The following is a 24,008-nucleotide window of genomic DNA, read 5'->3' as shown; positions in this document are numbered from 1 at the left end:
ATGAGAGAAGCCAAAATCAGTTCAATGGAGAGAGTCAAAAGTATCAGGGCTGTTAATGCTACAGGTATAAGACTTGAATAAAAATTTAATCTTCCCTTATCAAGTTGACATTTCTTAAGCTTTTTCTTAAGACCTCCTAATAGGTTCATCTTGGTGTTTGTTTTAGCTGGTAAGCCATAGGAAGAGGCCTTTGCATTACTTATCTACCTTTTCTTTTTTTGGTCATGGGGTTTGAACTTGGCCTGGACGCTGTCCCTGAGCTTTGTGCTCAAGGCTAGGGCGCTACCATTTGAGCCACAGCACCATCATTTCTGGCTTTTTTTATTTTTTGAGTAGTTCATTGGAGATAAGGGTCTCAATGGACTTTTCTGCCAGGGTTGGCTTCGAATCACAATCTCAGATCTCAGCCTCCAGAGTAGCTAGGATTATAGGTGTGAGCCACCAAGTGCCTGGCACCGAGGCACATATTTCTGCCTTTGGGGTCCTTTTAGCCCCTTGTTTTTCCCAGAATGGTGTTTGGGGCAAACTGCTCTGAGACCTTGTCCTTAAGCTTTTGCTTTTGATGGACTGATTCCTTTGTGTGTGTGTCTCTGGAGACTGTTTATTAGGAATCCTTAGAAATCAAAACCTCAGGCTCCTGTAATAGGTCTGGTTAAAACACAGAGGTGAAGGCTGGGAATGTGGCCTAGTGGTAGAGTGCTTGCCTTACATACATGAAGCCTTGGGTTCCATTCCTCAGCACCACATATATAGAAAAGGCCAGAAGTGGTGCTATGGCTCAAGTGGTATAGAGTGCTAGCCTTGAGCAAAAAGAAGCCAGGGACAGTGCTCAGGTCCCAAGTTCAAGCCACAGGGCTGGCACAGATTAAAAAAAGAGAGAGAGAGAGAGAAAGAGAGATGGGGTGAACCAGACACAGCTAGGACAGAGTAATATCTGGGCTCGGAAAGTACTTGCTGTGCCAGGCGCCTCTGGCTCATGCCTGTAATTCTCTAGCTACTCAAGAGGCTAAGATCTGAAAATCACAGTTCAGAGCCAGCCTGGGTAGGAAAGTCCAAATAAACTGCACAGAAAAAACAAGAAGTGGTACTATAGCTCAAGTGGTAGAGCATTAGCCATGAACACAGAGAGGCTTAGGGACAGCACCCAGGCTCTGACCAGTTCAAGCCCAAGGACTGGCAAAAAAATATATATATATATATATGTATGAATGAACAAATGAATGCCCAGATAATTGAAAGGTTGTGCTCAAACAGAATATAAGATACACACACACACACACACACACACACACACACACACACACACACACACAGCTTTTCTCTGCTTTGAGGCCTAGTTTGAGAATCAGTGGAAAGTTTTAAATCTTCTGTGTTAAAACTTGAAATTTCTTTTACTTGTGTAATGTACTTGATTTGTTACCCATAGGGTGTTCTTGAGGTGCCTAGCATGGAGCTGGGTGATGCGGAAAGCGAGTGAACAGGACAGATGGGGCCTCTGGCTTGAGGGCTCTGGCCTTCTGGTGAAGGAGGAAAAGGAGCAAGAATCACATAGGCTCTAACTGAAGTAGTGGTTTGTAAGGAGTAGGGCTTGGTGTGACCTGGCAGGTATGGGAAAGACACCCCAAAAGAGAGAAAAGCCTTGGCAAAAGCCCTGGGCCAAGAGAGAGCTTGGTGGCTAGAGGGATGTGAGTAAACAAACCCATTGTGGCTAGAAGTCAGGGCGTAAGGGAGAGAGTCAATCCAGTGCTCCTTTCACAAGTACTTGACGTAAAAGGTTTAAAACCAAAGCCGCCATCACAATTCAGGTGTCAGCACATAATTTAATGTGACTAAGAAAGAGCCAGTGTAGATTTCCTGCTGCGGTAGGCAGAATGTTGCCCACCCACGAAGCCTGTGAGTGAACAAGGCTAAAGGGGTAGGGGTGGGAGGCTCAGGTCGGTAGTTCCCTCTCCTGGATTATTCAGGTAGCTCTGACAGTCACAGGAATCTTCATATTGTGGAAAGAGGTTTGAAGATGCTGTAGTGCTGGCTTTGCACTTAAAGGTATCACACAGCAAGGAAACTGGGTGGTTAAGAGCCTGGAAAGGACAAAGAAACCATTTCTTCAGAACTTTCAAAAAAAGAACACAATACTGCTGATGCCTTAATCAAGAGATCTGGGTTGCACTTCTTTCTGAACTAAGGAACTGTAAGAAAATCAGTGTGTATTTTAAACCTCCAACTTGTTAATAGTAGCAACTGAAAACGAACACACCAATTGGTCACCACAGGTAGCTCACATCTGTAATAGCTACTCTCTAGCTACTCAAGAGACAGATCTGGTGAATCATGGTTTGAGGCTAGCCTAGGCAGAAAAGTTCACTAGACTCCCATCTTCAAAACAACCAGCCAAAAGCAGAGCTAGAGACATGGTTCACGTGGTAGAGCACCAGCCTAACCAAGTACAAGGCTGAGTTCAAACTCCAAGACTGCCAGAAACACCACTTGTTGAACCCAACACATCACTGCATCGCTGCTGTTACACCACCTCACTTAGTTATAAGGACATCAACCGTTTCCCTGATAGCAAAGAGCAGTGGAAGACATTCCTGCAAGTATTACCCTTGCTATGATTGAGCTGCTGACCATTCATTCATTCCTCAGCAAATATTTGTTGAGGGCCTGCTCCCTGAGCTTGGGACAAATCTGTGAATAAAAGTAGCAAGAAATGTGACCTCAACAAAGTCTTATTCTAGATGTTCCATAACCCTGACCGGTGCAGAGGGCAGTAAGGGGCAGGGGTTCGTGTCCAGCATTCCACTCAACAGTGAGCAGTGCTATGGAGCTGGGAAAATGGCGGCCACTTTTCCTTGTCTTAACTGCTGGTAGAAAAACTATAGTTTTAGGCAATGTTTATACTTCAGTGGTTTCCTTTTAGTTTGTTTTGAAGTGATTTTAAAGGACTGATAAAACCAGACCAACTAAATCGAATAATGTCTGTGAAAGCACAGCCCACCACTGCTGGATGTAACTTTGTAAATGCAGAGTTCTGAGTATTTTTAGATCTCTAAATAACCACACCAAATAGGAAAATAGTCATTTCATAATTCTCCTTAAAAAAGAAAGTGTAGCCGGCTGCCTGTGGCTCAAGCCTATAACTCCGGGGGCTGAGTGCTAAGGATTAAGGTTCAAAGGCAGAAAACTCCATGAGGCTCTTATCTCCAATTAACCATCAAAAAACTGGAAGTGAGGTTGTGACTTAAGTAGTAGAGCTCCAGTTAAGCGGAAAAAGCTAAGGGGCAGTGCCCAGGCCCTGGGTTGAAACCTTAGCACCAGAACACGTGTGCGTGCATGTGCATACACCCATATACACACACAGGAAGGAAGAGAGGGAGGGAGGGAGGGAAGAAAGAAGGAAGAAAGGAAGGGAGCAAAGAAGGAAGGAAGGAAGGAAGGAAAGAAGGAAGGAAGGAAGGAAGGAAGGAATAATAAGAAAAGGCAAGTGTATAGTGGCTTAAAGCCTAATGGGGGAGGGGGTTAGTCTGAATGACTGACAGAGGCAGAAGTGCAAGGCTTAAGTAAAAGTATGGGCTGTGTGTGTGTGTGTTCTGGGCCTGGGCCCCTGTCCCTGAGCTTTTTTGCTTAAGGCTAGCTAGCACACTAGCATTTGAGCCACAGCTACTCTTCTAGCTTTTTTGGTCATTAATTGGAGTTTCATAGGCTTTCCTACTGGGGCTGGCTTTGAGTTGTGATCCTCAGATCTCTGCCTCCTGAGCCGCTAGGATTACAAGCACTAGCCTCTGGCTCCTGGCATTTGGGCAAGTTTTAATGTCATCTCTGCTAGTCTCTGGGCTGGGAACACAGGGGAGGCGGTTCTTCATTTTAGAGAGTGGAGTAAATGGCAGAAGTCCCCAGTCCTCTAGCATTCTGCTGGTGGAGGGGCAGGGACATTCCTGTGAACCACTGGCCCTAGGAGAACAAGCATAGTGCCCTTCGCCCACAGGTGGAACAGTGGCTGCCTGGAGTATCAACCCTGGGTGGGGGGGCAGGAGGAGGAACCTACTGGGCCATTGGAGCTTTGGTGACCAGACAAGCTGCCCTCAGCCTGGTCATGGGGAGCCTGAGAGGTCTCCCAGGTGGCCCTAACTCACCAGGACTTGACAGTGGCCACTTCTGGCATGGCCTCACTCTGGAGTTCAAGGTGCTGTGTCAGCACTTTGTTCAGCCTTTCATCTAAGGCTGGGCTGATCAGAATGTTTGTTTTCCAACCTGGTATGTTTTTGAATGAAAGGGGGCAAGTGACTGCTGAGCTTGCAGTCACTAGGTGTGTCCAGGTACTATCCTCAGGGAAACTTAGGTATTCACTCAGCCTCTCCATGGCCTGGAGGCACTATTTCCTGGGATGTCTGAGCTCCAAAAATGTCATAGTACAGACTAGCCTTTATGGAAGGACCTGAGTCTCAGAAAGGAGTAGCAGCCCAGGTGTCCTTCCAAACACACTTGTCCACAGCAAGGAGATTTGTGATATCATGGTCCAGAAAAGATGGTAATGAAATTCTTTATGCCCATGCACATGAAGCAAGATTTATTTAATATTACTTTATTTTTGTGCCAGACCTTGAAATCAGGGCCTGGGTTTTGTCCAGGACTCTGCTCAATGCTAATACTGTACCACTTGGTGGTAAATTGGAGATCAGAGTCCCACAGATTTTCCTGCCTGGGCTGGCTTTGAACCACAATCCTCAGATCTCACCCTCTTGGGTAACTAGGATTACAAGCAAGAGCCACCAGTGCCCTGCTTCACTTCTGGATTTTTTGGTGGGTAATTGGAGATAAGAGCTCATGGACTTTACTTCTTGGGATGGCTTTGAATATCCATCCTCAGATATAATTCTTCTGACTAGATAGGCTTACAGGCCAGAAACTGTTATATGGTAAATTATCCAAGAAGCAACATATTGAAGGATCTAATCTTGGAGTTTTTATTAGAGCATTAGCAGTTTGCAGGCAGCCAGTTGCTACAAAAGCCTGCAGCCCACAAATACACTAGCAGGAAACAGGCCAGAGAGAGAACAAAAACAATTCCAACAAACCAATCCAGCTTCAATGGAGAACTGACTTGGGACACTGTGGTGACCGGAGACGAGCCAGAAGACAGGACACGGGACTCGAACATGGAGACATGTGGCATGGCATAATGGCGCCTGAGCTGACCCTAAATAGGGTCAGGTCAGGGGGCTCGGTCACAGGAAGCTCCCAGTCTCAGGCACTTGACTGACAGGTTCAGTAACCTATAGGCCAGGTGCCCACCCCTACCCCCTTCTCTAGGGATTCAGGAGCACCTATCACCTGAGGATGGGATTTCCTTTCCTCTAGGAATCCAGGCACACCCATCAAGACACAATGCCAAATAGTGCAACTCACCATGTGGCCAATGATGATGCTGGCCAGATCTGACCTCCATACTACAAAACAGGCTGCAAAATATATTTTTCACTCTCAGATTCCTCCACCTTACATTTGTGCCTTTACTTATTTAATTAATTTATTTATAATTTGGACAGGCCTCATGAAGCCTGGATTGATTTCAAGCTTCTTTTGAACTCTTGACCCTTTATTCTCAGCCTGTCTGTGCTGTGATTACCACTTTTTACTTTTTGAATGGCAAAAGTTAGACTAATGAATACATCACCCTAAAACTTTCTCAGTTGTTTCTAGTTGTGGATGCCTATACAGGTTAATTTCATTTTAAAAACACACTAAATAAAATACATTAAAATTTGACTTAAAAAAAAGTTCACTGGGGCTGGGAATATGGCCTAGTAACAAGAGTTCTTGCCTCGTATACATGAAGCCCTAGGTTCAATTCCCCAGCACCACATATATAGAAAACGGCCAGAATCCCCAGCACCACATATATAGAAAACAGCCAGAAGTGGCGCTGTGGCTCAAGTGGCCAAGTGCTAACCTTGAGCAAAAAGAAGCCAGGGACAGTGCTTAGGCCCTGAGTTAAAGGCCCAGGACTGGCAAAAAAAAAAAAAAAAAAATGGAAGTTCACACTCAAATTTCATTCCATTCAGAACTAATTCTTGGGGTGTTGACTTGTGGTTGCCAGACTTGGCCGCTTGAAGTATTCTGGGAAATTGTAGTAGACATTTCTCTCTGGGGTAAAGTCAAAGAAGCTTACAATGTGTGTGACAGAAATAAAACCATTTTTAAATGCATAGTACATTTTAAGTGTTTGTATAAATTGAGTGATTGAATGTTGTCAGTTGTCTATTTCATTTAGTTTGCAAGTTGCCCAAAAATCCTTTTCTGGAGGTTTTTCCCTTTATTTGACTCACACATGCTATTTGTTGTGGACTTGGTGAGTAATGGGTACTTGAAGCTGCTGTGGTCAACAGTTCGGACATTGACCTTCAAACTAGGGAGACTATCTAGGCTAGGATGAAACTGATTCTGTAAGAAATAATTGGATTTTTCCCCGGTGGTTCCAGATAGATACTGGCTGGGTATCTTGAGTTTGCTTCTTAGTTCTGCAAGGTTCTCTCTCAGACGATGTCTGTCTCTGTCTCTCTCTTTCTCTTTCTCTCCCTCTCCTTTCCTCTTTCCCTCCCACCGCCCTCTTGTGCTCATACTGGAACTTGAACTCAAGGCCTGGGCACTGTCCTTTAGTTTTTTTGCTCAAGGCTAGTGCTCTACCAGTTGAGCCACAGTTCCACTTCTGGCTTTTTTTGTTTGTGTGTTTGTTAATTGGAGATAGAGTCTCATGCAGTTACCTGCCTGAGCTGGCTTTGAACTGTGTTCTTCATATCTTAGCCTCCTCGGTAGCTAGGATTATAAGTGGGAGCCACTGGCATCTAGCCAGGGTTATTTCTAAAAGGCAGAAGTGCAGTGGAACTAGGGTCTGTGACCTTCATTGGGAGGAGCCTCAAGGAAGATAGGTGTGGTCAGCTCTGTGACACCTCTCCCACCACAGGACCCAACCAGTAATCTTCCTGAAGGCAGGGACTAGTATAGAAGGGTGGTGGGTCTGGAATCTACTGACCCCCAAATGACATCTTTCCCACCTCTATGCAGAGTACAGGCTGCTGGTGTTTAACAAGTGAAAACCAGTAAGAACAGGCCACAGGATTGAGGTAAGGGTGTAGGAGAATGTTGATGTGAACATTGTACAAAGCTGAAATGGATCACAGTGCACAAAAATAAGGGATGAAGTCTTACAGAGACAGGAAAGACCAAGTCATGACAAAAACCAAACCAACCCCAATAATAGGGCTTCCAGTATGAGTACTGGCACTTGGAGAATTACACCCTCCCCTGCCTGGGGTTTGAAGGGGTGCTATGCAGTCTGAACTAGCTGCTGGAAGTGAATCCTCCCCTGAAGTCCCCACCCAGACTGCCTTTCATAATTTCTGCCAGAGTGAGACCACCCCAGAAGTAGATTGTTTTATACTACAGCTGTTGGGAAAATTGAGAATGGAAAAGGAATAGGCCAGACTTGATCCTCAACAGGCAAAGACTGTTTATTGAGGAACAGTGAGGGGCACAGACCTTCTCATGGGATTGGAGGCTGTGCCTAGAACTGGATTTTGGGGTGGGCTTATATAGAGCTTAACAAGGAAGTAGAAAACAGAAAGAAAATAGGTTATGGTCTCTTAGGGACCTATTTTCTGTGGCCAAGCCCACAGTGGAATGCTACCTGAGGCAAGGGGCTATTATTGTCCCTTGGGGACCTAGGGTAATGTCCTTGGCCAGGCCCTGGTTGGAATAACTGCCTGCCAACTGGCATGTGGCCAAGCTTGTCAAGCTTGACCTTGGGAATAAGGCAGGATTCAATCCTTCATATTCCATCTTTAGGTGCGTAGAAAGAATGAGCCTAGGAGAGTCAAGTCCTTCATATAAGTTCTTTGATACCTAAAAAGAATGTGCTAAGGGCTGGGGATATAGCCTAGTGGCAAGAGTGCCTGCCTCGGATACACGAGGCCCTAGGTTCGATTCCCCAGCACCACATATACAGAAAACGGCCAGAAGCGGCGCTGTGGCTCAAGTGGCAGAGTGCTAGCCTTGAGCCGGAAGAAGCCAGGGACAGTGCTCAGGCCCTGAGTCCAAGGCCCAGGACTGGCCCCCCCCCCAAAAAAAAAAGAATGTGCTAAGAGGGGAGCAACATGGAGTTATGAGAACAAAGCAGATTCCCGTCATTTGAAACCCTGAAAGAGTGTAAAAAGTTGAGGGATGTTGTCTTTTCTGGCTACTTCCTGCTGACATGGGGGTGTTGAGTCACTGGAGCTGGAGTCTTCGGGGTCCAGGTCTGTACTGGGCAGGGCAGGGGGGTGTAAGGGAAGCCTCCAGTTACCTGCAATAATAGGACAGCCTTGACTTGCTTTCGGGTAGTATCCTAAGTGAGGGCTGCTATCCTATTTAAGAGAAACTTCTGAAAAGAAGATCAGGCAAAGGCTGACAAGGTGACAGTACCTGGTGACATCAAGCCAAAGGCTGACAAGGTGGCAGGACCAGTTAACACACACTGGCCACAAGCCAGAAAAATTCCATTTGGAGCATATGCCCAGTTGAGGATCATTACAAGGAAGGAGGAATAACTGGACTGGGGGCAGGAAGGGAGTGTCTAGGGGTTTTGGCAACTGGGTAGTGGACTGGTTGGGAGTAACTAGTCAGAGGCTACTGTATATAGAAATAGCATGTAACTGTAAGGTCCACCCCGGGAGGGCTCCAGGCAGATGCCCCTGCATTACCTAGGTAATTGGCATACCACAGCCCCCTTCCCTCACCTGGCCGCACCTCCCCACCCTTGCCCTAGATAAGGCAGCACTGGTCAGGGGTCACCCCTTCTCCCTGGCCATGTATCATCCTGGCCATAGGCCAGCTGTTTGGAAATAAACTTTTCTCTCCTGCCTGAACACAGGGTGGTGTTTTCTTTATTGGCTGCCTACTTTAATAAACCTTATAGTAACAAAGGCAAGAATGTAAGTTCCTGTCCAGTTGGAAGGTAGACAGGTATGGATATTAGATGGGCAAGCTTATTAACTAGCTCCTGGCTCTGGTTAATTTTGAAAAGGTGAATATACAAAAACCCCTTTTACTTCCAATTAAAGGAGATCAAATAGAAATATAGTTATTCTGAATTGCAATATAACACTTTAGAGTACTAATTGAGGTTAAGACATTGTAGTTGTCACTAAGCCTTCGTGATTACAATAAAGAATGCAGGAGTTGGTGTATTAAACACAGGGAAAAATAGCATTTGAGTTAAAAAGGTGTTCATTTGAAGGACCCTGACATAAACACTTATTCATACACTCATACCATCTGCTACATATTTTCTGGGGAAGAAACATTAAGATAATTCTTACTTTCCAAATCCTTTCTTACCCAGAGGAAATCATTTTTGTTGCCTCAATTCTTTCCCAAGGCTTTCTTTACTTTCCTCTTTACAGTTTTGTACTGTGGAGGTCAGATCTGGCCAGATCTTTGGCCACAAGGTGAGTTGTACTATCTAGCATCTTGTCTTGATGGGTGCCTGAATTCCTAGAAGGGAAGTCCCATCCCTAAGTGATGGGTGTTTGTGAATCCCTAGGGACAGGGGTGGGCACTTGGCCTATAGGTTACTGAATCTGTCAGTCAAGTGCCTGGAACTGGGAGCTTCCTATGACCCAGCCCCCTGACCTGACCCTATTTAGGGGTCAGCTCAGGCACCATTATGCCATGACACAAGTCTCCATTTTCGCGTCCAGTGTCCTGTCTTCTGGCTCAGCTCTCCATCCGAGCAGAATTGGTTTGTTGGTATCATTTTTGTTCTTTCCTCCCTCTCTGGCCTCTTTCCTGCTAGTGTTAAGTGTATTTGTGGGCTGTGGGCTTTTGTAACAACTGGCTGCCTTCAGACTGTTAATGCTCTAATAAAAACTGCATTCAATCCTTCAATATGTGGCTTCTCGGGTAATTTACCATATAAGAGTTTGAGTTTAAAACTTTTTTCCCTTGGCTTGTGGGGCTAGGTTTTAAAGAATCTGTCCCAGCCATCCCAGGGGACCATGCAGAGATAGAGATAGTCATGGACACGAGAAGGTTTATAAGGAGGTTTATTAGTGGGGCCACATCTCCCACGAGAGAGGGAGAGGGAGCAATATGACATCTGCACCTTAATCCAGGTGGTCGCTTATATAACTCTGGGGCTAAGGGGGAAGTAGGCAGGTCTGAATGGTGAGTGGGAGCGGGCCATTTTAGCTCTAGCACAGGGAGTTCAGGTATGGGTAGAGCTGGGGGCTAGTGGGATGGGCTGAAGACCTGAGGTGGGGGAAATACTAACAAGGTTATCTTCAGAACTGCCTAACTGGGCTGGGGTTATGGCCTAGTGGCAAAGAGTGCTTGCCATGTATACATGAAGCCCTGGGTTCAATTCCCCAGCACCACATATACAGAAAATGGCCAGAAGTGGCGCTGTGGCTCAAGTGGCAGAGTGCTAGCCTTGAGCAAAAAGAAGCCAGGGACAGTGCTCAGGCCCTGAGTCCAAGGCCCAGGAATGGCAAAAAAAAAAAAAAAAAAAAAAAGAACTGCCTAACTGCCTCAAGGTGATTAACTGTGACTCCACCCAGCCCTTAGCTTTGGCAGGATAATTTGTTACATTTTAGGCTTATATCATAGCTGGCTGGCTGGCTGGGTCTCATTTCTTTTACAACTTCCATTAGTAAAGATTTTCCCTTTTAACAGTTGCAATCAGAAAGCCAATAATTTTTATACCATGATGACAATTTTCATGTATTAGGCATGCTTAGGTTTTTTAAAAAATGAAAATCAGCCATAAGATTTTTTGGAATTCCAATGGCAAAAGACATTTTTGCCCACTGTGTGATAGAATCACATGGTCAATGCTAGGAAAGCATACAATGCTAAACAAAATACAAGGCAAAACTTAAGATTTAACCAATAACAGAGTTTAACAGAAAACCTTTGAAACAATTTTGGCAAAGCTTTGGGGGAGAGTGGAAGTCACATGAAATCCCACCACGTGGCCTTTGTCTCTTCCTAGGTGGGTGTCCATCTCCTGGGCCAGTGGAGAATTGGGGAAGGGAGGGTTGGAATGTGGCCTAGTGGTAGAGTGCTTACCATGCATACATGAAGCCCTGCACCACATACACTGAAAAAGCCACAAGTGGCGCTGTGGCTCAAGCAGTAGAGTGCTAGCCTTGAGCAAAAAGAAGCCAGGGACAGTGTTCAGGCTCTGAGTTCAAGCTGCAGGACCGGCAAAAAAAAAAAAAAAAAGTAAGAATTGGGGGAGGTAAGGGCTCCTCTAGGGGCCTAGAGCAACCTCATAGAGGAGTTTTGCCTTAAGGGAGAAATTAAATATCCAGATTTTGAAGCAAGCAAGCTCTGGAAAGAGAAAAGGAATGGATTAGTGTCCAAGTCCTGAAGGCATAAAGGATAGGTTTGTTCTGGGTATGCTGTTTGTCTAACTGCTCCAGGGACAGTTTTCCCTGAAAAGAATCCAGACCCACTGCAGAGAGGAGGAATAAAGGATGGGGACAAGATTTGGGCTTATGGAACTGCTGATCCACAGCTGGTAGCCTTTAAGAGGGAACCTAGAGGGGGGTCCCTGGGACCCTGTCTGCTGCTCACTCTCAAGGGAACAAGTTGAAGGGCAGTGAGTGGGAATGGAGGTGGTGTAATGGTAAATGATCTCTGGGCTGGAGGTCATCAGAGAGACAGAGAAAAGGGAGGGAAGAGATGGAGATTGCTACGAGGCAAGGAAAGTTCCCTTTCTAGAGGAGGGAGCTGGGAGGCTTACAGGATCTGGTGAGCAAGGCAGGAGAGCAGAGGGGACAGACTTGAGTGGAGGTCAGAGCAGGGTTTGGTGGGCAGAATAGGATGAGGGGTGGGAGAGGGCTTGGGTGTAGGGGACCTTGGACCCCTTGCCATTTTGTTGGAGAATAGTTTAAATCAGTGAGAGTAAAATTGAAGGTTCTGAACCTCTGGCCAACAGTGGCCATTGTTTTCATGATAATGAGGCCAGATTTCAATAGACAAACAGGTCAGTTTTCTTTGACTGTAAATCTGTCAGCCAGAGAGCTTTAAGATTAGCCCACAGGCAAGCCAATAGGGTATCTCTGGGAGACAATTTGAAAAATTTGGTAAGACTATGGAGCCTGTCCCACCCTTCAGGTGTCCCTAGAGCTTTGGGAAGGCAAACAGAGACTGAGATCTGAGGATTGCAGTTCACAGGCAGCCCTGGCAGGAAAGTCCACAAAACTCTTAGCTCCAATTAAGCACCCAAACCGGAAAGAGAGTTTAATTGCTCTAGTGGCTGATCACTAGCCCTGAGCACAAAAGTTCTGGGACAACACCGGGGCCCTGAGTTTAAGCCCTAGGAAACACACACACACACACACACACACACACACACACACACACACTCACACACTCACTCACTCACACAGTGCATGATGGGAGGAGAGGGGGGTGATTATGATTCAAGTACATTTATGTGTGTGAGAAAGTGTTATCATGAAATCATTAAAAAAATAATAAAATGAAAAAAAAAAAGCAGTGGATAGAGCAAACCAAAAGAAAAGCTAGAAAAAACAGCCCAGGAACACAAAGCAAACTTCTGGAGAAGTCACAGACAAAACAGACTTTTGAGGACATATTGAATGCACACAAAAGAATAGGATCTGTTCTGTTAAAGGCACAGTCAGAACAAAGGGGCCCTTCTAGAAATGTCAAACATAACTGCTGAAATTGTTAAAGCTCAGTGGAGATACTAGGAAGTAAAGCTGGAAACTGCCAGAACCTAGACAGGAGAAACCAGAAAGAAAAGATAGATTATCCCCAGAGCCCAATACCTGACTAAGAGGTTTCAGAAAGAGAACAGAAAATATAACTACCCAGTGAGATGATGAGTGTAGAATAAGAGGTATTCCTGGAAGGTAGTGTCCTAAGCCCATAGCATGAATGAGACTGGTCAGAGATTAGTACATGAATAAGATAAATGGCTTGTTCTGCTGACCAGAAGGCCCAGGTAAAGCTAGAGCTTGCAGGTCACCCTTCAAGCAATGCCCCTCTCATAGCAGAACATGGGCTGGATGCTGGAGTACATTACAGCAGGTCCTCCCATGGATCTGAAGAAAGTTCTCTGTAGAGTCATCTATACCCAAACACAATTAAGACAGTTTTGTTCATATAAAGACTAGATTTATCTATCACATACTGTTAGGACAATATTAAAGTAATTTCAAGTAAGAGTTAAATATAGGATCCTGTGGCAAAGCAGATCACTCCAGAGTAGCTTTGGAGGAGAATGTAGCCAGCGCCTGGAGAGGAGACCCAGAGGGGTGAGCCATGGGTCTGTGTACAAGAGGCCCAGGGAGTGGGGCTAAGGGAGTCTAAACAAAGACAAGGTCTTGATTTAATATAAGGCATGACTGATGCACCAAAAAACATCAAGAAAACCAGAAGTGATCGCTGTGCAGCCTGCAACCAACAGCATGTAAGGGGCAAATCTGTCTGACCTTCACACTAGAGATAGTTTCTGTTGAGCCAAGGGTATCTGATATTGCTCTCAGATAGAAGAGAGGATGCTTTAAATATAGCTTGGTTCAATACTCGATAATAGTTACCTGGCTGTGTCAAAACAGATGGCTAGACTGTGGCCAGACACAATACAATATAAATGTATTGATTGATGTACTGATGTATAGACAGAGGGCAGGACTTGGGTAGGTGTCAGAATTCCCATAGCTTTGTCTTATCAATTGGGGAACCAAATGTTAGTCGTGTTCTGGTGGCTCATGCTTGTAGCCCCAGCTACTTGGGAGGCTGGGAAAAGGAGGATTGCAGTTTGAGGTCAGCCTAGGTAGAAAAGCTCGCAAGACTTCCCCCCAGTAGTGTGTGCCTGTGATCCCAGTGACAACAGGAAGCATAAAAAAGAAATGGTGTAGAGAGGCCCAGGCACATACCTGGGCAGAACACAAAACTGAATCTCAAAAACAGCCAGCGAGAAACAGCTGGGAGCATGGCTCAGCAGTAGCAAGTGTGAGGCCCTAAATTCAAACCCTTACTACAGCCAAAAAGAAAAAGAAAATATAAATCAAACATTGAAGGAGAAATCAAAGTTTAAGTATTTAAAACAGCAGCAAACAGAACTATAGTTATTAACTGTAGACTAGAAAGTAGCAAATAGTTTGTCTTTCTAGATTTGTAGGGCCAAAAGATGATTAATCAGCCCCAAACTGATTATAATCCAGTCATAAACATCATAATCCAGGGCCAGGAACATTCCAAGGTCCCTATCTCAACCAATGGCTGGGAATAGTGGTATGTGTCCATCATTCCTAGTTACTAGGGAGGCACAGGTAGGAGGTACAGGTAGGAGTAACACAGGTAGAGGCTGGTCCTGGGTAAAATGTGACAGTTTTTTTTTTTTTTTTTTCCTGAAAAATAGCTAGCAAAAGGGATAGCTTTAGTGGTAGAGTGCTCACACAGGGTCCTGGGTTCCCAGTCCCACCAAACAAAGCAAAATCACATAATCTAAAGTACCTCTAGAGTAACAAGAGATTTGCCTGTGTGGGCTCTAAGATGACTTTGAAATTCTTTCCTTTGTTTTATTTATTTATTTTTAATTTCTTATTCCTACTTATTTTACCAAAACATAAATATTGAGTTTGAAGGCGAGTTAATGTAATAGTGACAAAGTTGCCACAATAATACCATCTTCTCATTTTCTTGTTTTCAGATCTTAATATGGAGCAACTAGGAAGGCTGTATGAAATCAAGCCATAATGGTGTCCTTGTTCTAATGAAGCAATCTTTCATGTTTCTTGGGACAGAGTTGCACAGCTAGAGGCAGAACCCTTAATCCTTGAGGAAATGAATTATTGCCAGAGACAATGAAGCAAAGCTTGCTATTGTCCTTAAGGTTTAAAAGCACCCCAGTGTTGAGAATGTTTGAGTAAATCATTATGCACAAGTGTAACACTGTCCTTAGAGGAAGACTTGAACGCAGAGCAGGGGTGTGGCTTATTTGAAGACTTGAAATATCCTGCAGCTAATAGGTAGGGAGTCCTGAAGATTTTGAGCCTGTGATTATGGTTTAGACCTGTAATACAGGAATTTATATCCTATCCTCAGTTTCTGTCATACATTTATATCACCATTTATTACTTAACTGGTAGATTAAAAAAAATTCTTCCCAAAATATATTTCTTTCCACAGAAGAGGATGTTGTGGTTTCTCAAGATTTGTCTTTAAACATGTTTCCAGTACTTTGGAATCCCCAGGCATTTTGAAAACTCAGTGGGGATGCCTGTCCCCAGGCCCTTGTCATGAGCAGTTTGCAGCTGGACACAGTGCTCCCTGGAGTGTGCCCCTCCTACTGCCCTGGTCCTAGTAAGGAATTGTTGTGCACATGCCTTGTTGTCACACCAGACTGTCTGGGGCACTCACCATCAACAGTGCTTGAGGGAAGAAAGCTGGGATTGGTGCTGAAGCCAGATTTTGGCTTGGGCAGTGGGTCCCCTGGGTGGGCAGACCCTTCAGCACCAGGAGTATTCTTCTAGCTCAGGATCCCACAAGAGCTGAGCACCTTAGACCTGTTACACAGGGCCTTGATACTTGAGGTTAGGGTTGTTCTTGAGTATCATTGTTCAGACACTGCTCTGTTTATGCTTAGTTATTTGTTCCTGCCAGGCATGCTGGCTAATGGACTGCAACCTGCCTTTACGCCTGTTGAAAGGGGAATTAAGCCATAGCTTGTTTTCCAAGTCAGCCTGGCAGCTTTGAGGATTAAGAGCCTGCCAGACGACTCAAGAGTGCAACTGGGGCTTGGATTTTGTGTATGGAGTTTCTACCCGGCCTTCTCCCTGACTCCATTTTACCTGGGGGCCAGGTGTGATGGAGGAGGGTGCCACCTGCTGGCCATGTCGTCTTGGCTCCTCTTCCATCTGCTCTGGGACTCACACATCCAAGGTGCATGCTGAGCCCACAGGGACACCGGGCAACAGCTCGCGTTGTTCTCCATTAGACACATTGATATCCTTGATCTTGTAGAGACTTAGTCTTTTCCCTCAAATCACCCTGCTGGTTCCTTCCTTGTGCAGTCCACTGTCATCCACAGCAGTGGCCCCAGGTAAAATGGGACCTCCTCTTCAGGAGGTTGGCATGATGGGCCATGATGTGGCCCCAGCCCCTACTGCCGCATGTGTATTAGCCCATGAAACCAGAGACACCCAAGGGTGGAAGAACAGGGAGAAGAGGGCTGGAGGAAGCAGACCTAATCAGTTCTGAAGGATAGTCTTTGGCCTCTACAGTATGTTCCCTGACACTTCTCCCCAAAACCCCAGCTTGTCACCACACTGGCCCCCTACTCTCCTCCTTTCTTCAAAGAGCAAAAACTACCTTTGCTCAAGCTGTGCTCCATTGCCTCCAGCATGGCTGTCACCTCTTGGTGACACTTGCTCCCAGGTGGGTGTAGGTGGACATAGCCCTTGTCCTATTATTGCTGTATGGCCCCAGGCTAGAGGTTGAAGAGTGTGGGCAATTTCTGTTCAACCTTAGGGAGATTCATTACTCTTCCCAAGGACTCTCCATGCAGGTTTGTTAATGGAATAAGTGAATGAATGAGTGAATGGAGCATTCAGGAAATTTTAAGCCTCCTAGGAGCCTCCTTGGGTATGAATACAAAGAGGAAGTGATTAGAGGAGACAGAAAAACCTTAGGGCCTCCTGGCTGCCCTTTACAGCTTGCCACTGGCAGTTGGTTAACTTTACCCAGCCCAGCTGCAATAACCCTCCCTTTATGCTTTGATTTGCCAGGATTGGGTCTTAAACCTATCTATATAAAAACAGTTCTTGTTTCATGGCTCTCAGTTTTGCCCTTTCAACTAGGTTGTAAAACTCCTTAAAATCTGAAGGAATGGAGACATCACCCCAAGGTAGCTTTTATCCTGCCTTTTCTCCCACCTAGAGATGTTAAGACCAGAGTCATGATGAACCTCCCTCCAGGCCTCTGTGCCTTCAGAGACCTGAACCCAAGCCCTAAGCTGGCCCAGCATCCCCACTTTCTCTCCTGGTCCCTTTGCATTTCTATTTCACTGTCATCTTGGCCTTGTTTCTGCAGTTGTATTTGTGTGTGTTGTGTGGACCAATCAAAGACTACCACTATAGTCTTTGTAGCTGCCCAAGCTGCTGAAGAATTAGTGGATTCTTCAGCAATCTTGGTAGCTCGGGGCTCTAGTTCATTTCAATAGTAAATGTATATAAAATTTAACCCCCCATATTCTCTTCCTTTTGTCACCAGCTTGCTCGTGGGAGCACCTCGCGCGGAAGCCCTACCATTGCAGAGAGCTAACAGGACAGGAGGCCTCTACAGCTGTGATATCACCTCTCGAGGACCGTGCACACGGATTGAATTTGATAATGATGGTACGTTCTGTCCTTACTCATATTTATTTGGCCAGCTCTCCTGTACCCTTCCCAAAAGAGGTGGAGTTTTTTATGCTTACTGGATAGAGGGCCTATTAGTTGTATCGGTCTTGACTTTATTTTCCCTCAAAATACATACTTTGTGAAGAACACTAGAATGCCACCTTTTATTGCATTAATATGGTGTGTTTATGTTGCCATCTAGTGGAGTGTTGAGGTTCTACAAGAGACTGCTGTAAAGCTGAACTTGCAGAAGTGGAAAAAAAATAGAATGCGCATATCTTATACTCAAACACGCTTAAAATATTTGGGAGAAAATCTGTTACTGTTAAAAAATATTTGGGGCTGGGGATATGGCCTAGTGGCAAGAGTGCTTGCCTCGTATACATGAGGCCCTGGGTTCGATTCCCCAGCACCACATATACAGAAAATGGTCAGAAGTGGCGCTGTGGCTCAAGTGGCAGAGTGCTAGCCTTGAGCAAAAAGAAGCCAGGGACAGTGCTCAGGCCCTGAGTCCAAGCCCCAGGACTGGCAAAAAAAAAAAAATATTTGGGAGAAAATTTTTCTTTTTAAAAGTTATTTTCTAGTATCAGAATTTGAATTTGGGGCTTCATGCCTGCTTGGCTGGTACTCTACTACTTGAGCCACATCTCCAGTCCAGCATTTTACTGATTATTTTGGAGATGGAATTTCGCTGATTTTTTCTGCCTGGGCTGGCTTTGAACCATGATCCTTTAGTCACAGCCTCCTGAGCAGCAATTGTTATTTTTCAACTGATTAAAAAATGATACATATTAGTTGTAGGAAACTTAAAAGTACATAGACCTATAAAGAAAGGAAAAACATGGGAGGAGAGAGGAAGGGGAAAGGGGGGAGATGAGGGAGGAGGTAACAAGTAGAACAAGAAATGTACTCACTGCCTTTCATATGAATCTGTAACCCCTCTGTATACCACTTGTCAAAGTGGTATATTGTCAAATAAAGAAAAAAAAGAAAGGAAAAACAAACCACTGATAAACTCAGTATCTAGACATATTGGCTGTTGGACATTTTGGTAATTTTTCCCCTCTGTCTTCTTCAGTGTTCTCATATTTTTATAGTGATTCAAAATTGAAATCAGTTCTGTGTTGCTTCTCATTAAGGAAGGAAAAACCTTGGGTACAGAATCATAAAGTGGGCTTGACATGATACTGAAGTAAGGCCAGGTACTGATGGCTCAGTAGCTATTCAGCTATTCAGGCAGCTGAGATCAAAGCTAGCCAGGGAAGAAAACTGTAAGACTCTTACCTCCAATTAGCCATCACAAAACCAGAAGTGAAGCTGTGGCTCAAATGTTAGGGTGCCAGCCTTGAGCAAAGAAGCTAAGAAATAGCACTTGAGGCCCTGAGTTCAAGCCCCAATTCTGTCATACCAAAAGGAGGGGGTACTGAAGTGAGCACCAATGATATTCATGGTCTGCTCCCCCAAAATATACTATTTGCCAACTGATACGGAATCTCAGGCATTATCTCCAATAATAATTTTTTAAAGAATAATTTAGAAATGGCAATACAAAGAAGAGTAACCACTTTTTCTTAGTTTGGTTGGTAACTGGACCTTAGAGGGTGGGCTTACACTGTCACTTTAAAGAGTTTCTGTTGAAGGGCTTCCTCTAGTTACATAATTATCTAATACCTTACATATAGGATTTTTCTGAAAGAGTCTTACCAATGAACATTTATTTGTTCTCCTAATAAGAAATCAGTGTTTTGGACTGAATAACTGGCTTTACTAGATGGCTAGACTTGGAGTCAGACAGTTGGGGAGGTTTTTTGTGGTTTTGTTTATATCTATGGGCTCCTAGCCAGTGCAGTCACCTAGAAGTGCTAACCGACTGTGTAACCTGTTGCTCTCCACAGCTGACCCAATGTCAGAAAGCAAGGAAGATCAGTGGATGGGGGTCACTGTCCAGAGCCAAGGGCCAGGGGGCAAAGTGGTGGTAAGTAGAGAACTGCATTCCTCCCATCAAGCTGGAGGGCTTGGTGTCAGCAGTACTCAGCCCTGCCCATGTGGAGTTTACCTTCTAGCAAATTCCCTGCTTTAAAGCAGGACTTGGTGTCAAGAAGACTCTACTATACTTCTCCTATGATTTCTAATGTACTGCTAGACAGTCAGACAGCTTGCTACAATTTTCAGATCCTGGTCCAGGTTAGCTTGGGCAAAAATAACGAAAGCAAAAAGGAGTAGGGGTGTGAGTCAAATGGTAAAAGTGCTTGCCTAGCAAGCATGAGGCCCTGAGTTCAAACCTTAGTCCTTCAGGGGGAAAACAAACAAGCGAAAAACAAGACATAGTTTCTGTCCTAGGGACTTTTTGGTTTTATAAATAAATTATTGAGAATATATGCTTGGAAGGTGTTATCTAGTAATTTTTTTGACTTTTTTTTTTTTTGGCCAGTCCTAGGCCTTGGACTCAGGGCCTAAGCACTGTCCCTGGCTTCTTTTTGCTCAAGGCTAGCACTCTACCACTTGAGCCACAGCACCACTTCTGACAGTTTTCTATATATGTGGTGCTGGGGAATCGAACCCAGGGCTTCATGTATACGAGGTAAGCACTCTTGCCACTAGGCCATATTCCCAGCCCTTGACATTTTTTTATTGTGAAGATGATGTACAGAGGGGTTATAGTTACATACTTAAGGTAGTGAATACATTTCTTGCCACACTTGTTATCCCCTTCCTCATTTTTCTCCCATCTTCCCTCCCTAGCCCTCCTCCCCTCCGGCTTTCAACATTTTTTTTAAACCTTCCCAATGATAGACATCGTCATTCTAATCTACAAAGCTTATGAACTCTATGAACATTAATAATAGGACAATTTCTTCCAGGTTGGGTGATATGTACATTTCTTTCCTTTTGCCTAGTATAATCTGTTCTCTCTTTTTCTCTCATTTCCTCCCTTCCCCCACGGCCCTTGGGTTACTTAGTTCACTTTCAACAATGTCCATTGCAGTTGTTGGGCCCCCTCTACTGTATTTTTTTCTGTGCCTTCCTCCTATTTTCCCTCAGATGTGCATGTGTATACAACACATGTGAGGTATAGAATATAGATAGGGTCCTGTAAATACTATAAAACTAATTTTTATTTTATTTATTTATTATTATTTTTTTTTTTGGCCAGTCCTGGGCCTTGGACTCAGGGCCTGAGCACTGTCCCTGGCTTCTTCCCGCTCAAGGCTAGCACTCTGCCACTTGAGCCACAGCGCCGCTTCTGGCCGTTTTCTGTATATGTGGTGCTGGGGAATCGAACCTAGGGCCTTGTGTATCCGAGGCAGGCACTCTTGCCACTAGGCTATATCCCCAGCCCTAAAACTAATTTTTAAAAGGTCCATTGTTTCCTTATCTTTGGAGTTCTTTTCAGTCTGTATATTGTTTTAGGTACATTTGAAGTAGTGCGTGGGTCTTACTTTTTGGTGCATTTCACCCAAGACTCTCTTTTTGGTCTCACTGTGTATTGATATCTTGGGTCCTGTTTGCTTTGTTGTGTCTCCTTGCAATTTAATTCTATCACCCGCATATCAGGGAGGCCATGCACCGTTTGTCTCTCTGTTCTTGGCTTTTCTCTCTCATCATGATTTGTTCTAGTCCTGTCCATTTCCCTGAGAATGCCATTCTATCATTTCTATTGGCTGTGTAGAATTCCATTGTATACAGGTACCACTTTTTTTTTGACCCATTCATCTGTAGTGGGACATCTGAATTGTTTCCATATCTTTCATCCAGTAATTTTAAAGCCTGATTTATTCTAAACATCTTACCAGCAGTGGAGGCAAAAGGAAAAAGAGGGTGTGTTAGGTACATTGTGCCACATGGCTGTGGGGTGCTTCCGCACTGTAATTTGATCTTCTTATTACAGGGAAAGGGAGTGGGTAGTAAGAAAGTGTCTTTGTTTTAAGTATGTTTGTTTGATCCTTGTGAAAATAAGACCAGGATTTGTCTCCTCCAGAATGTAATTGTTTTCACATTGATGTGGTAGAAGAGCCACTAAAAGCCAATGAAGAATGTGAAGTAATACGGTATTTCCCCTTGTTGTTTATGTGTCAGGTAAATTTACAGATAATTTGCCCATGGAAACAAACTGGCATTTCAGTATTTAAAACATTACTCTGTAAGTGAGAGTAAGACAGAAATCCTGGCTAGACACCATGGTCTCTAGTACCATTGTGGGGAAGGTTTACTGGTTTGAGACCCTGTCCCAAGATTAGAGCACATTTAATCATCCTACTTAGAATTACTACCTTGACAACTTTATCAGTTCTGTGAACATGAGTGGCCTCTCCTATTTCATGTTTGCAGACATGCGCACACCGATATGAAAAAAGGCAACATGTTAACACGAAGCAGGAATCGCGAGACATCTTCGGCAGATGTTATGTCCTGAGTCAGAATCTCAAGATTGAAGATGATATGGATGGCGGGGACTGGAGTTTTTGTGATGGCCGATTGAGAGGCCATGAGAAATTTGGCTCTTGTCAGCAAGGTGTAGCAGCTACTTTTACTAAAGACTTTCATTACATTGTGTTTGGAGCCCCTGGTACTTACAACTGGAAAGGTATGATGTCTGAATTTTCAAAAACAGCTATTAGAGTCGCTGAGTAGTTCCTACAATATGCTTAGTATGGAATTTAGGCCATGTTACCTTTAAGTGTATTATAAAACACTTGTATGTTATAAACGTGGGGGGGATGTTACATCTCTAATAAAGTAAAATCATGGGAACTGGAGGCATGGCTCCACTACAGAGCACCTGCATAGCAAGTGAGAGGCTCTGAGTTTAGGGCCCAGATTACCAAAAAGAAAAATTAAAATAAGGGAACATGTTTTAGTGTCCTGTTTATTTTTAAACCCCCATGTACTAGTACATTAGTACATTACATTAGTACACATATTTAATTTTTTTCTCTAGGAATATAATAATTACCAGAAGTTGTTTTTAGCTAGTGATTTGAAAACTGAGAATTTAGTGGTATGTACCAATAAGGGTGTTGATATGGATATTTCTTTCATCATGCCTTATTGTAAAAGGTTTTTTGTTTGATAGCACAGAAAGTTAGGAGAGCAGATACTTGGCATATTGGAGAACTTTCAGGTGGTGATTTCAGACAATATGACATGGAATGGTTCGTGACATTATGTAATAATTATTATGCATGAAAGGAACTGAAGCAAGAGGAGGGGGATGGCTGCTGTATTCTAATTGGATGAACCTGGTCAGTTCCTATAATAAAGTTTAGCTTCTCTGAAGAAATTAAGCAAGTATAGAAAGCTGCTGCTATGTCATTTAAAAACAAACAAACAAAAAAGCAACCTAACTCTAATCTAGGCTGAAGAGAAACACATTGATCTGGACAAAGACTTTTTTTTTTGCCAGTCCTGGGCCTTGGACTCAGGGCCTGAGCACTGTCCCTGGCCTCTTCTTGCTCAAGGCTAGCACTCTGCCACTTGAGCCACAGCGCCCCTCTGGCCGTTTTCCATATATGTGGTGCTGGGGAATTGAACCGAGAGCTTCATGTGTAGGAGGCAAGCACTCTTGCCACTAGGCCATACTCCCAGCCCTGGACAAAGACTTTTTGAAAAGGATTTTTATTAAAACAAATAATAAGATTGTCATGCTTCAGAAGACGCTTAGGAAAAAATTTTCCCACTGAAACATTCTTGTTTTCATTGCTATTAGAAATTATTTTGGGGGCCATGAGCCTCTGTATGTCCACCCTAGTAGTCTTGGAAAATGATTTCATTTCATGTACATATATCTATGTCATATAATGCAATCAATCAGGCTAGTTTGACCTAATTAAAATAATATGCTCAATTTAGGAATAGTTTTATTTTAGCAATAATAAGTGACATCTGGTCAGCTGTGGTAGCTCAGACTTGTAATCCTAGCTACTCAGGGGGCAGAGATTAGAGGATAAAGGCTCAAGGCTAGCCTAGGCAAAAAAAAAGTTTGCAAGATTTTATGTCAGCCAATGCTGGGCCTGATGGCCCGTGCCTTTTATCCCAACTATGGGGAAGAACAATGATTGGATGAAATGGCATCCTTCTATCATCTCCAAGACCATGGGGAGGTACAAGTAGGAAGGTCACAGACTACAGTGGCCCAGGCATAAATCAAGACCATACCTTGAATATATCAAATGCCAAAAAGGGATTGGATGCAGTTCAAGTGATACAGTGCCTGTCTAGCAAGCCCGAGGCCTGAGTTCAATCCCTAGTACTGCCCCCAAATGGTGCTATCTCTAGTAAAACAAAAACAATAAAAATACTCATCAATTATGTGTATTTTAATTAGTGGAAACACATGTTTTTATCAGCCTTGACTTTAAATATTGCTGTTTTAAAAAGTCACATTTTAGTTAGTGCTTATTTCTATATGAAATATTTTTAATACTTGTAAATATTTCTGAAAGATGAAATTTTGGTCTAAGCAATTTAAAGAGAAGGTCAATATCTTGATTTTGATTGATACACAATAGAAAATAAACAATTTGATGTAGGATTACAAAGAACATAAAATACCGTGTCTGTCAAGTTCATGTCATTTAAAAAATTAGTTTTCTGCAG

The 24,008-nt window shown here is 43.9% G+C and overlaps 1 protein-coding gene and 1 long non-coding RNA gene across 4 annotated transcripts in view; both read left to right on the top strand.

Annotated features, from left to right (window-relative positions):
• Positions 1–24,008, top strand: part of Itga6 (integrin subunit alpha 6) — a 92,257-nt gene that overhangs the window by 26,353 nt on the left and 41,896 nt on the right. For all 3 annotated transcript variants that reach the window (XM_048345240.1, XM_048345242.1, XM_048345241.1), the window contains exons 2-4: positions 17,284–17,408; positions 19,307–19,386; positions 21,741–21,996. In XM_048345240.1, the coding sequence (XP_048201197.1) occupies positions 17,284–17,408; positions 19,307–19,386; positions 21,741–21,996 (461 nt within the window). The remainder of the gene's footprint in view (positions 1–17,283; positions 17,409–19,306; positions 19,387–21,740; positions 21,997–24,008) is intronic.
• On the top strand, positions 2,408–12,217 carry LOC125350556. Its single transcript, XR_007210766.1, has 3 exons — positions 2,408–2,420; positions 10,043–10,045; positions 12,023–12,217. It is a non-coding gene; the product is annotated as an uncharacterized LOC125350556 (long non-coding RNA).

This window comes from Perognathus longimembris, chromosome 4, assembly GCF_023159225.1.
Source record: "Perognathus longimembris pacificus isolate PPM17 chromosome 4, ASM2315922v1, whole genome shotgun sequence".
NCBI lineage: Eukaryota > Metazoa > Chordata > Mammalia > Rodentia > Heteromyidae > Perognathus > Perognathus longimembris.
Note: the sequence above shows the minus strand (reverse complement) of the source record. Positions and strands in the feature narration are given on the sequence as shown.